The sequence below is a fragment of the Agrilus planipennis genome, unplaced genomic scaffold (genome assembly GCF_000699045.2).
Source record: "Agrilus planipennis isolate EAB-ADULT unplaced genomic scaffold, Apla_2.0 scaffold315, whole genome shotgun sequence".
In the NCBI taxonomy this organism is placed as follows: Eukaryota; Metazoa; Arthropoda; class Insecta; order Coleoptera; family Buprestidae; genus Agrilus; species Agrilus planipennis.
The window spans coordinates 30657-45497 of NW_020440074.1; the positions used below are offsets into that span (position 1 = coordinate 30657).

Consider the following 14841-nt stretch of genomic DNA (forward strand, 5'->3'; position numbering starts at 1 on the left):
GACAAGGACAGACATTTTATAAAAAAGGTATATATTTAAATTACGTACATATATAGTTATTGACTGTTTTAATGTCTATATGGAATATACTAGCTAATAGCTTCGTTTAAAGTTTTATTCAGAAATTTGCGACGACAATTTTGAAATTACAGAGAGATACTTGAATAGTACTTTTGAATGAAATTTTCCCGCAACTGAAGAACAAAAGTTTAAAGACTAAAAAAAATTTTGGAGATGAACCACTCATTGAAGTAAATAGACATGAGTACACTATATCTAAAAATTTATTCTCCTTCCTTTCTTCATCTTTTATGTATAAACCATTTGCGATAGCGGCTACTTGTTTAGAATTCAGTTTGTGACTATTAGAGTCATATTTCGTCAATTTGTCAATTAACCTTAAAACATAGATATATGTCGTTACCGGCTTTTTTATAGTTTTTTTTAGCTGAATAAATTTTCTATAGAAAGCATTCATGTATCTTTTACCGTCAAAGCGGAATAAATACTTTTGCTGGACCCATTCTTTTCCTGGATTCGTTGCAAAAATGATCTCGCTTTTATTTTGACGAAATAATATACAGCCTACATCTACTCTAAAGGCCAATTCTAAATACCGGCAATAGAATTGCACCTCCCTATATTATAGAAACAGAAAGGTGGACGGTTAGTTCGATACAATAAGGGTTTCTAGTTGGTTGCGGACTCAGTGATTCAGTTGGACAAATCCATACTTAAAAGAAAAACTTTTGCGTGTTCATTCCCACTAGCCACCAATGCTGGTGGGCGGCCACTTACTCCGAATTACGCCGGAAGGTAGGGCGGGAGGCCCTCTTCAGCCTTGTTTCAAAAATCGGGGGAATGGGTGGGTGGTGGTTCGGGTGAGAATGATGAGACGGACGAAATGAAGACAGAAGAGAATGAAAGATTATTTGTGCAATATTACTGCTCCAGCATTTGCCTGTGTGATCCAAGGAAACCACTGGGAAACTTGGACCAAGGCAGATGGACTCGGAATCGAACCGGCGTCCTCCCGAATGCTAAGCAATGATCTAAACCTCTAGGCCATAAAATCTATTATCTTATCTAGCACTTGAAATATTTCAGTTGGCACCAAATATTAGTAGAAGGCGATACAGTACCGCTAATATATATTATGTAAACATACTTATATGGACCATTCATCTTCAGTTCGACTGATTATTTATGAAGACTAACCGAGGCGTGTCAAAGAGATTAAATAAGATTGAAATCTCGATCTACGCCTGACAGCTTCGCTAAGTTACTAACCGATGACATAACCCGTTCTTATTAATAAGAAAGAACCTATGAATACTCTTAATTGCTAAAAAGAAAATGCAAATGCTGTTGAAAATAGGAATTACATCGAATAATATATAGTTGTGAGCGAATGCCGCAGGCAATCGATATAGACACCACCTTTGATGTGTCTGATAACTGGCCATGACTATCGCGAATCGTAAGTCATAACACCTTCAAAATAGCACAACAAAAAGGACAAACTTTATACACATACATTACGACCGCATAAGTAAGTGAACGGCATCCCATGAGAGAGAGTCAATACAAAGGAGTTCATACTGATGGTGTGATGATAGTTCTTTTGTTATGTTTAGTAACATAAATCTACATACAAGGATTATTAACCAATTGTCAGATAGATAACCGTATACCTAATTTAATATAATGTTAATTTTATTACGTAATTTATTGTGTTTCTGTATTAAATAAGATAACTTAGTTATATATGCACGAGACCTGTTTAAAGTGAGTTATAACATCAATGACTCCAAGATGCAAAATCAATAGTTACGGTAGCATGAGATAGCTCGTAAAAAGAATTACAGGTTTCCTCCATTTTACAACAGAACGTAAAAAGTGTAACATTGGTTTGCAGATAACAGGCAATAACAGTGGAATAAAAACATGTACCTGTATGTAAAAAACTGTCTTTGCTGAAATTCTTGTGATCCACGCATGTCGTTAAATAATTTGTCCACAATGAACAGTGAAGGTAAAAAATAAATAAATGCAAAAAGAAAAGGAACAGGGAGAGTCTGCTCTAGTAACAAAATTTCATACCAGAGAAATACATTATTAAAATTCTCCGAATAAAATTTTATGTTAAAATTCTTGTCCTTACATCTATTAGGTAGAAAAGCAAGGAAATATAAATATATATGTAGTAAAAATGAACGTAACAATAATTACTTCCTCATTACTTTATTCGGATTATTTTTACGAATTATTAAATGTGCTTGACCGAAAGAATTCTCATAACAACAGAAAACGCTTCGCAAAATATTTCATAACCGAAAGAATTCCAGTGTTTGCGTTCTTTGGAATTTGAGCTTTTAGGATCTATGGAAATAAATCCTTATTCGAAGTTCGATTGTCATTTCTTTTATTTATAAGTGACGTGTATCTTTTTACTGTTAGTTTTATTAAAAATATTGACTGAATATAGAATCATGATTCATATTTTAAAACCACTTCGACTGCGAAGTATTGCACATAAGGTAACTCACATATTGATTAATTATGCTTTTACAACTTTTAGTAAATTTTTGGTATTCTTTTATAAAACGTTATACTTTGACAGAATTGACAACACAATAGGTCTTTGGAACGTAAATGTAAGACGTATACGTAGTTGTATATTACGTAAATATTATTGTTATGTATACCTCATAAATATAGAGAATCCTTTTCATGTGAACGCTCGATAAGTAGTACAGTCTATTTCAATATGTTAGAATTGTGACCTTGAAGAAATCTGCGCGAAGATAGAAAGAATACACATTAGGCGTGAGCGAGACAGAAATAGTTGGAACAAGCTTTAACGAGCAGAGCTCTCGATGGGCGGTCTTAGGAGATCGGCTAGAACTGTACAGTACTAGACGAAATTGTTTAGCAATTTCTTAAAACAAAAGTGTATATAAATTGACAATAGAAAACAAGGCAAAAGTTTTATAGGTGTACAGAACGTTAAGTTAATTCACTTGTTATTATTTTTGGCTAAATATGCTTTTAAATAAAGCATATTCTTAAATTTTAACGAGGCAGTTTAAATAATTTTGCAAATGGTACTGTACACTTTTGTCTAGCTCTCGCTCTCGGTGATCGGTGGAGAAATGAGATCCACAGACAAATATGATTGAATTTGGAATTATGCTACGGCGCATCCTAATAAAGGGAGGGGGCATATCTCTAACTTCTTGAAACGAACAGTAATATGATTGAACTTCAGTGTCACCTACAAGAAGCTCAATTGTTAAAAACTATTTTTAATTCATTCTTGTATGGTTGCTACCGGTTTCTCTTAATCTCTGTACCGTAACTAAGTTGGTTTGTTGCTAAGGATGTCTTCGTTAATATTGTTCGCCTTTCATGACTTTCTTTATATATACATAGGTATCTTTTATGTCCACTTCTTCAAAATTATAGTTTTATGAGGTCACTTTTTGACTCATATTCAACGGGAGTGATCCCGATAAGAACCGCACATATTTCTCCTCACCCATAATTCATGTCACAACCATTTCTGCAATTGCAGGGCTAGAATTGTGTAGGGGACTAACTAACAACATGCTGAATCCAAATCGTTTCCCCGTTAAGTTTGAACCAACTGATATACTCTGACTGGGTATTGTTGGGTGACTGATCCTGAGATAGGAATTGATGACAATTGTTCAGGCTTATTTAGTCTAGTGCATTTCACAAAACTAAGCTGTATATCATTATAAATCGAAGTCTCTTCTTTCCTCACAATAGTAATTATTTTTCGCTGATTGTTGATGAATATGAAAATATTGACGCGGAAGTAGAAAAGAGCCGTAGTCAGAGAAGATGAACAATAATCAACTAAACATTATTTGTAACTCATAGATTAGGGCTACATGGGAAACCATGTAAAAGAAGCGCTATCTTGCATGATACGGAAACAAATGCAGTGCAATACCCCAGTTTTCTCAGCCCGATATCTCGATGCCTATTGGCTCCACATAAATATTGCATGCGACCTTTTTTATTCCGTAACCATTCAGAGGTTTCGTTCCATCTAAAAAAATTTCAATATTTCTAGCTTAGATCTATTCAACCACCGCTACGTAACCTACAAATTGGAGTAGATAAACAGAGTTGTCAGGTGACTGGTACAATATCGTCGGTCTATCCGTTGGTCGAACACTGTTTTGATGTGGTCATTGTGGGCGCTGGAGGTGGAGGCCTTCGAGCAGCAACGACCCTCGTAGAGGCCGGTTTTAGTACAGCAGTAATTTCCAAACTATTCCCTACCAGGTCGCATACCATTGCCGCCCAGGGTGGAGTCAATGCTGCAATAGGTATTGCATTGAGAATAAACTTTTTTAAGTTTTATTTGACAACAATCCAAAAATCACACGTTTATTTAAGGTACTGTAAGGAGTATATTTATAGATATTGTAGGATTCGTGGAATTACTGTCAGTAATTCTTTTTGTCAAAATTTTATGTTGCCGCAAACGATAACAATTCGTTCTTGACATAAGTCTTCCTTCGCACAGATTTCATGTCATTCGTCCTTCCTTACGTCAGGATATCACGACGCTAGCGACATCAAATAATATGTTTGCCTTCAAGTAGCTTCCATTTCAGAAATAACATCTCCAGAAGAAGAACAAATAGAATTTGGGTTACTTATACCCGTAGGAAAAATTTCCATTAAAGTTCAATGAGAATCAATAGACAATTTGTAAATTCTATTCAAAACCATTTGGCATAAATGGAAAAATAATTGTTTCCATTTAAAATAATTATAGTTATTAACATAAATTTATTCTGAATGTGTAGCTAAAAAAGCTTTCTCATCTCATGCCGAACAATTGAAATTGCAATAATTAGAATCGAAATTAGTGATGAGCAAAGAAAAACCGAGACCAAGACTGTTCGGGTCTTGACATTGGTGTTAATCGAAGAATATATTAATGTTGCTTCAATTAGTAAAACTCTTAAACCCCCCGGAAGTTATAATTTTTCGTTTAGTCTTACGCATTCGGTCTTTATCTAGCCTATTTGGAGTTGATTTTAGTCTTGGTTTTGTTCGTTCGGGCTTGGTATTGGTCTTGCTAGTATATAGACAGTCCTAGATTTTTGGAAAGCCAAAACCAAGAATTCAAATCCAAGGCCAATTTTATTCCAAAAAAGCTGAATGAAGTTTATTTCATTAAAAATATGTTGTGATACCGAATTTATGAATAAACTATCACCAAAATAGAAAAATTGTAAAATACTAGTAGCGTAATACTTTTAGCAAGCATGGAAGTAGATAAATGGGAATGGCACTTTTATGACACCGTTAAAGGATCTGACTGGCTTGGAGATCAGAATTCAATTCATTATATGACCCGCGAGGCGCCTGGTTGCATTAAACGACTTGAAAATTACGGAATGCCATTTTCAAGGACAAAAGATGGTAAAATTTGTTCTCACTTTTAAATTTTTGTATAGTATGTAAAGGAATAAGCTGAGAGCTTCGAAACGGTTTAATAAGTATTTACTTACGTATGTGTCTTATATATTACATTTAACGTATTTATTTTGACAATAATATAGGGGAAATCCCCCTAACGCCAGACAGCACGTAGTACCGGACAAAATGCGCCAAACTTGCAATAGGGATCATATTAGCATTTGTGCATACAAAGATGACTTAATGAACAAATCCCAAGAGGCTTGGGAGGCGTCAGTCTCGTCCAGTACGGCTTACAGGTGACACTTTGCGCAGAAATTCATTGCGTCGAGTAATATTCAGAACGTCATATTATTGTATAAAGTCTGTTCAAAAACTATCTCACGTTTTATCTTTTTTCTAAAATTATTTATCATGGTGAAAAAGCCAATTTTTGTTCTTCCATAAATCCGGGCGATTCTGGCGGATTGCTCCGCGCGAATTGCGCATCACTTGCAAGTAGGTAATATTATTTATCGATCGTTCTTCATTGTGGCAAGAACTCATGATGCACCACGCCCCTGCAATCGAAGAAAACTGTAAGCAGACCTTCTTATTCTACCTAACTTGGCGCGCTTTTTCGATCTTCGCTCATGCGGCAGCTTCGATTGGGATGATTGAGCTTCGATTTTCACGTCATAAGTATAAACCCAGGATTCGTCACCAGTTATGACCCTTTGGAGCAAATTTGTGTAGTCGCGGACAGAGTCCAACAGCTCCTTAGCAATGTTAATGCGATGCTGGTTTTGGTCGAAATTGAGTAATTATGGTACGAATTTTGCGGCAACCCGTCTCATGTCCAAATCATTGGTAAAAATCGAATGGCAGGAGCCAAACGATTTGTTTGGGTCCTCAGCAACTTCTCTAACGGTGCTTCGACGATTGGCCAATACTATTTTTTTCACTTCATCAATGTTTTCGTCTGTTGTTGACGTGCTCATCTTCTCGGCCAAATTTTAATGAAACCAAAAACTAACCTAATGATTGATTCGTTTTTAGTAGGTAAAACATGTATAGTATTTATCTTTGTTGATTTATTTCAATGTCTAATATGATTGTTTAAATGAAAAAGTTAAGTATTTCAATAAAATATAATTATTCAACTTACTGTTTATTAAAAACCTTAAGCGTCCGGTATTGGAGGGGACTTACTTACGTAGCCCTGTCTAAATACTTTCAAATCATCTATCATTGCATTTAATTTTTGTAGGTAGAATATATCAACGAGCTTTCGGAGGTCAATCTCTCAATGGAGGCAAAGGACCACAAGCTCACAGGACATGCGCAGTTGCTGACCGAACGGGTCACAGCATGCTTCATACCCTTTATGGCGTCGCTGTTAAATATAAATGTAAATTCTTCATTGAATATTTCGCGTTGGATTTAATAATGGGCAGTAATAGAGAATGTAACGGTGTCATGGCTTACTGCATGGAAGACGGCACTATTCACAGATTCAGAGCAAGAAATACGGTATTATACGAATTTCATTTATGTATCTTTAAAATTGAAATTACCGAATATATGCGGTCCAGTGGTCTAAGTCAATGATTCTGAAAAGGGAAGGGGGGTCGACACTGAATATATTTGATCTGAGTCATTAGTAGTATTTTGTTCAAAGATACACCAAGGATAAGTTAATTTTTACTCATTATCATAAAATCTTCAGTCGTAAGACTGTGGTTGGAGAAAAAACTTTTGGGTGTTTCATTCCCACCAGTCGGTAATGCTGGTGGGCGGGCAGTCCCTCCGGACTACGCCGGAAGCTAGGGCGGAAGGCCCTCTTCAGCCTGCTTTCAGGAATCGTGGGAATGGATTGGTGGTGGTTCGGGTGAGAAAGATGAGACGGACGAAATGAAGACAGGAGAGAATGAAAGATTATCTGTGGAATATTATTGCCTCAGCATTTGCCTAGGTGATCCAAGGAAACCACAGAAAAACTTGGACCAAGGCAGACGGACCCTGAATCGAGCCGGCGTCCTCCCGAATGTTAAGCAATGGTCTAAACAATGGTTGGAGACGCACCTCCACTCTTTCCTATCCTGAGTTAATCTACGCATTACTAGAACATTCTGTAGCCACACTGTCGTAGTAATGAGATGTGACTAACAAAAGTTGTGGTTCTGAGAAGAACCGTTTTCCAACGAGGTTGAACACATTGCTGTGTCTATGATGGGCAGCAGCACTGATGCAGCATCCGATGGTTGATACACTTGCGGTATTCAGGGGTTGATACTGTTGTAGTATCCAATAATAGCGAGCCTGGTGTTAGACTAATTTATTTGACTATTTACTCGCTATTTATACAAAACTATTTACATTGGTTTAAATGGCAAAGAACATTTCAGCAATTTACATTTGTGTGTGTAATTGCCTTTGACCTAGTTAGTCGCACTGTGTCGCGACCTAAGTCAACACAAACGAAGACGCTTAATTGATAGACATTAGAATTGTTTCTTGCTATACCGAGTGTTCCCACAGGACCCCCCTTCCAGTGAGGAACGATGTGGATTAAGTTGCTCGCATATAGCTTGGGAAATGTACTCGACAACCGGACCGGATTGCAGTATGTGCTGGTCGATCGTCCATTTCCTTCGTTGTAGGTATAGGTTGAGGATGCTGTTCGTCTCTCACGATATATGCTAGTTTCTTAATAGATAATGCTTTGCTTGTGCCGGGAATTGTTTCTTGCTGTACCAAATGTTCCCACAATCCCACATCCTTAACTATTTGCGAACAGTAATCTAATTTAGGTCTACCTCTGCTAATCTTTCTGCCTCTAATATGTCTCTGACCAGCTCTTTATGCCTGAGAAGGTGTCCTACCAACCTAGCTCGCCCATTTGTTATTGACTTCCATAGAGTCCCCTGTTCTCTTATTCATTCTAATACCTCTTCATTTCTCTATTCAAAAATAAATCTGCTATTAATCAAAATTGTGTTGAAATTGAACAAAAGAACTGAACACTTAAATTTTTACCAACCCCTCTTCGGAATGTCCTTCTCTCTATGCATATTTGTTCTTTTATAGGGGGATTCTTTGAAATTTTTAAGTGTAGAATGGAGTCGAGAACTAAAAGGTTTGAAGAACACTGGTCTACATTATATTATAGGACTCAAGAGGACATACCGATTGGGTTTCCAGTCCGTCTGAACCACTTATTTTTGTAGTATCGATGGATCATTCAGACAAATCTGGGATAGTAGTATTCTACAGACAATCTTCCACTTTTCTTGAGTCTTCACTTCATCCGTCTTATTCTTCTCATTCCTACTGACACCTACCGCTCAGTATCCGCCATTCCCCGATTCCTGAAGGGAGGCTAAAGGAGGCCTTCGGCCCTAGCTTCCGTCACAAATCAGAATTTGAAACGCACCAACGTTCTTCGTTAATGTAAAGTGCCATAAGTTGAAGAAAATCAACAATTGTGATTTCGATAAGCTTTTGTTCAAGACCACAGTCACAGGCCAATAAAATATCAACAAAGGTGACTGGCGGTGACAAATGCCAAGATAGCCGACAACAGCTAACAGCTAAATTGAGGAGGGAGTAAAACCGATTAAAATAAGAAAATATAACGGATTTTGATTCGGTCTTCCCGTAGCTATTCTACTTCCTGCCACCACTAGATACCATTAGTTTCGATCCTTGGTTGCTAGTAAAATAATTTTGTTTTCTTCATGTAATGCGGTGTTAAGCTTCCCCCTTATTTCATACATTTTATTGTTCAAGGTCCTAGCGACCGGAGGATGGGGCAGGGCATACTTTTCATGTACCACGGCTCATACTTCCACTGGCGATGGTAATGCAATGGTTTCACGTGCTGGATTACAAAATCAAGACATGGAATTCGTACAGTTTCATCCAACTGGTATGTATGGTTCTGGGTGCTTAGTGACCGAAGGTGCCAGAGGAGAGGGCGGCTACTTGGTTAATTCCAATGGGGAAAGATTTATGCCTAAGTATGCACCCAATGCATTGGACTTGGCATCAAGAGATGTAGTGTCAAGGGCTATGACCATCGAAATAAGGGAAGGTAAGACAGGAATAACAGATCGATTCCTATAAATTTTTACGAATATTTTGAAGAGAAACCTTAAATTTGTCAGAAATGTAAGACTTAAAATAGGATGCACTTGTAACAAATCGAATATATAAACAAGATACCTGTATTGTAAGTATCTAATCAAAATTTTCTAGTTTATTTATTTAAACGGTAATTTATTTACTAATTAAACACTTAATGTACTACTTATTTATATCACTCTGTATCACTACGTTTTCGCACTTGTATATGTCTCAATTCCGGCTGACACGCAAAGGCCTATGTATATATATGCGTATATATTAAAGCAAGTTTAAGTCATAAAACTTTACATACGTAATTTTTGATCATATCAATTAACAAAAATTCTTTCTAAAACAAGGCTTAAACTCACATAAACTAACACAAACAACTCGGTAATATCTTTTTCTAAACTAAATACATAGCTAAATTTAAATTTACCCTTAACTTTCATTATACCCTCCCCCTAATGCCTCAATATTTTCATTCCCTCTTTACTTGTATTTCTTTAAACCGCCCTCCTCTTCCTAACTATATTCCTTAAAAGGATCAGTCCATTTCCACTTTCATTCATAACACTCTTATATTACTCTAGCTCTTTACTTTCATCACAATCTCCTTCCTTTCACATATCCTGCACATCCTTTCTTTCTCTTCCAGCCAACACTTGCACTCTCTACTTACATTTCCTACTTTGAACTTTACTATTACATCTATATCTTTTCCCTTATTCAAATATTTCAGTTTCCAATCTTCCTACTAATGCTCCTATAACAAGTCTTTGATACATTCAACATATCTGTAGTTTCCAATTCTCCTCAAAACCTCCGCCCATATGATTTCTTACGCTTACCACACCTTCCTATTCTATTCCACTCATTCAGTTGCTCCTGATTTAACTTTAGCACTCTTAACGCTTCTCCCCATTCCCTATCAAAGACCTACGTATATAGTCAACGAATTTCTCCAGAATTCTTCTAGTATTTAGAAATACCAGCCTGCTTTATTAGATAATTGGGGAACGTAAGAATAGCAGAGAACTATTACAGGGTGAGTGAAGACTACAAGCCGTCTTACCACCCTGCATCTTCCTAACCTTGAATTCGACTCGCGACTTCTCACTTCTTGACTCTACTTCTTTATTATCATTATTGTATTCGCGATTTAGACGGCTGCTTACTGGCCCTTTAACACAGTAGATATGTAGCAGTTTTAAATAAACAATTTAGATGTACCAACTTTGTACTAGTGACTTGAATATGAATTTATGGACTAGGATAAAAGTCATTCATACATGTGCAGATGAGATATGAAGAATTAGCATAGGGTGACATAAACATTGAGCCAGAAGTATTAGTTTAAACATATAAATAAATAACCGCCTTCATAATCATCCGTTTAAATAAATAAATAAATTACAAATAAATTCGTTACACTACTTACTTATATTTACTACAAATTACAATATTTTATTTATTTATTTATTATTATTTATTATCAAACAAAGATAGAAATATTGGTATACACTCGTCATCTTGCTCTATTACACTATCCACAGATCAGAATTTGATGATTTATATAAAAGCTATTTTTCTTATACTTTAATGGATACATTTTGGAATTCTAGGAAGAGGTGTGGGAAAAAATAAAGACCACATTTTTTTGCAACTCCACCATCTTCCGGCTGATTTGCTCCATTCGAAACTGCCTGGTATTAGTGAATCGGCAAAAATATTTACTGGAGTTGACTGCACGAAAGAGCCTATTCCTGTTATTCCTACAGTTCATTATAACATGGGAGGTATTCCTGCCAACTGGAAAGGGGAGGTAGGTATTGGAGGTCATTCTAAATGACATGAACCTTCATTGATGTCTATATTTCTACCTCTTAAAAGCATTGATAGTCACTAATTTTAGTCTCTCTTATGATCTCCATTCCAAATTGTACAGCGAGGCACATGGTTAAAATCAATAGAATATACAGCCGAGTTAATGTTTTCTAATAAAATAATTCGAAGAGGTCTGTATTCTGTCGAAACTGTCTCATCAACGCGTCGCAGGCAGCTCCAACAGACCAACTTTTGCCTGCTGTCTTAACAGTGCGTTTTAGAAAATACTACAAATGGCGCAGTAAACGCCATCTGTAGCACGATGCTACATTTTAGGATTACGTATGCTCCAGCAAGGTCCACTTGTGTGGATATCTACTTGCTGAAAACGAATCCCGGCGTAGCCAACCTCAACGTGATAAGCACGTTACCATAATCGAATAAAATAATTCGAAGTGGTCTGGATTCTATCGAAACTGCCAGACGCGGATCACGATTTCGATCTTTTTGGATCTCATCAGCGAGTCGCAGAATACAGACCTCTTCGAATTATTTTATTCGATTAAGCTAACGTGCCTATCACGTTGAGGTTGGCTACGCCGGAATTCGTTTTCAACAAGTAGATATCCACACAAGTGGACCTTGCTGGAGCATACGTAATCCTAAAATGTAGCATCGTGCTACAGTTGGCGTTTACTGCCATTTGTAGTATTTTCTAATGTTTTCTAATATACATTATGAATGCGGTAAGGCCTGTCTCTGGCACATATGAAAGTTCATATTATATATACTATCTAGATTAAACACTAAATCCCCCTTAACCTATTAAAAACCAGAACAACCCACATTCTTAACTATTTGCGAACTAATCTAAGTCTACTTCTACTCCTCGTAACTCCCGTTTCTGCCTCTAATATTTCTCTGGCTAGACTAGACCTTCATGCCTGAAAAGGTGTCCTACCAACCTATCTCGCCTATTTCTGTTTGACTTCCATAGAGTCCTCTGTTCTCCTATTCTTTCTAATACCTCTTCATTTCTAACCTTCTCTATCCACGGTATCCTCCTCATTCTCCTGTAGCACCGCATATCGAACGCTTCTAACATTTTCTTTCCCGCCGTAGACTTTTCGCATAACTAAATGTTCTCTAAAATACCAACGTTTTGACGCGATAATACACTCTTGACGTTTAAGAGAGAATGAGTGCCAATCACGACGATTAAACTAGAAGCTCCTTATATCTGCTGTCTAGGTAAAACAGGGAATGATCTTCGCTTTTTTACTGATTTTGAGTGGCATGGTCAATTATTATAGCGTAAGATTAGGGAAGACGCCGACTCAATTCTATATCTGTCTTGGCTGGTCCAAGATTTTCTGTGCTTTGTGTTGATCATTGAGGCCAATGCTCCGGCGACAGATACTCTTTCACTTCTTTTCTGTCTTTATTTTATCAGTTTGATTCCCCCCAAACCACCACCCACCCATTCCGACAATTTTTAAAAGAAGGCTCCGTCCTGCTTAGCCACTAAGGTGTAATTCAAGAGGACTGCCCGGCCACCAGCGTTAGGGTGTCTTTATTACTTAACAGCTTCTTTAGAGACTGTAGTTGGTTTTTCAAATCATTCATCATTAATCTTCGATGCTTGAAATTTTATTAAAGAAAGCCTCAATTCAAATGGGTTATTGTGACATTAATTCTCCTAGTGTTAGTTGAAGCACGATTTTTCACATCAATTACCAAGTGACTATTTGGACTCTACATTATTCACCATTAAATGTGAACTCGCTCTGAGAATATATGCCCCCCCCCTCACAAGTCTGCCTTTTCCACATATAGGTGCTGCATAATATCGATGGCGAAGTAGAAGCAGTAAGAGGTCTCTACGCTTGTGGAGAATGTTCAGCCTGTGGAGTACATGGAGCAAACCGTTTGGGGGCAAACTCTCTGCTAGAAATTGCAATTTTCGGCGACTCTTGCGCGAAAACGATAGTTGCAAACTACAAACCCGGAGAAGGCATTCCAGATATGAAAGAAGTAAGCATGATTAATCCTTTTCAGGAAGTGAAACTTGCCTCGGCTTTTTCTAGATTTTTCCAAAATGCTCATTAGGTGCACAATGACCATCTAACTTCAAGTTTGTATATACAATTTTTTTAAATAAAAATTCCCGCCATACAGGTGAGGGTTTTGAACTGAAAAACTTAAAATTATAAAAAATCCAAAACCTTTAATTTGGATTTAGTTTTTATTTGGTTACGTTTTCTAGGATGATGGTGCCATGGCCATTGCCAACTTGGATTGGGTGCGTAAATCAAACGGATCCTGTACCGTCGCCAAAATACATTTAGATTTGCAAAAGACGATGCACGAATATGCAGCCGTGTTTAGAACTGGTGATATACTTGCAGAAGGTGTGAAGAAGATGAAGGAAATTTGGAAGAATCAAAAGGAGATGCGAATTGCGGATCGCGGGATGATATTCAATATGAATATGATGGAAGGTCTCGAAGTACTCAACTTATATACTTGTGCTATGCAGTGCATCGTAGGAGCTTTAAATCGAAAGGAATCACGAGGTTAGTTAAGCTTAGGACTAGCTGTAGAGAATTAAGAATAGAACACGCGAGATTCGGTGGCAAAAGATACCTCAGAGATTGTTACTCTCTTGGTTATTTTGTTCTGTTTTTTAAGTAGTAATCTTCTAAAAAAGGTAAAAAATTTCATTCTTGAGTTTTTGGAATTGGGATTTCTTAAACATTTTGATGTATTGAGGTATCTTTAAGCCCAGATTTCGTATCAAAAAATTTGAGAAACACTGATTTGGACGGACCTAACCTAACTTTTATGTTGTTGGTATCATCCTCTCATACGATTACAGGTTCGCATGCTCGAGAAGATTATAAAGACAGGGTGGATGAATTTGACTACTCAAAACCTGTAGAAGGACAAACGAGGAAAACATTCGAACAGCATTTTCGAAAACATACAATGTCATTAATCAATGTTGCTACCGGAGAGGTTACTTTGTCCTATAGACCTGTTATCGACGATACTTTAGACGACAATGAAGTAAAAACAATACCGCCTGTAATAAGAAAATATTGATCATTTTTAATTTACTAGCAACTTTTTTTATTTATTAATTACTTAATTTGATATTTATTTATATATTTGTTTATGTTCTTCTTNCTGCCGAACGCGGAGGCCGATTGTGCCTCTTTGTCGCTCGTTCCGCGCTCTCGCTTGCACTTCAAGCCTTAAATGGAACGCCTCAGAGCGAGGTAACGCCGCATGAGTCATGTTTTTTCGAGCATGCAGCCGGCTCCATCGAATTATAAGACGTTGTTACGTCAAAAATACAAGTTATCGACTTTCTAATTAGATCATACTCTCCTCCTTCTTAACCCGCCCTCCACTTAAAATAGCTGTTTATTTTTA

The 14841-nt window shown here is 36.9% G+C and overlaps 1 protein-coding gene across 2 annotated transcripts; it reads left to right on the plus strand.

Annotated features, from left to right (window-relative positions):
- Positions 1-2424: 2424 nt before the first annotated feature.
- On the plus strand, positions 2425-14518 carry LOC108741949 (succinate dehydrogenase [ubiquinone] flavoprotein subunit, mitochondrial-like). Of its 2 annotated transcripts, XM_018476926.1 has the most exons (9): positions 2425-2540; positions 4106-4364; positions 5311-5472; positions 6719-6981; positions 9241-9544; positions 11202-11401; positions 13240-13437; positions 13670-13979; positions 14282-14518. In XM_018476926.1, exons 1-9 carry the CDS (start codon positions 2493-2495, stop codon positions 14506-14508), a joined length of 1971 nt encoding a protein of 656 aa, XP_018332428.1. In that variant the 5' UTR covers positions 2425-2492; the 3' UTR covers positions 14509-14518. The 2 variants fall into 2 exon arrangements, with proteins under 2 accessions (XP_018332428.1, XP_018332430.1); XM_018476928.1 differs by lacking the exon at positions 4106-4364 and having other exon boundaries at positions 2452-2540.
- The last annotated feature ends 323 nt before the right edge of the window (positions 14519-14841 follow it).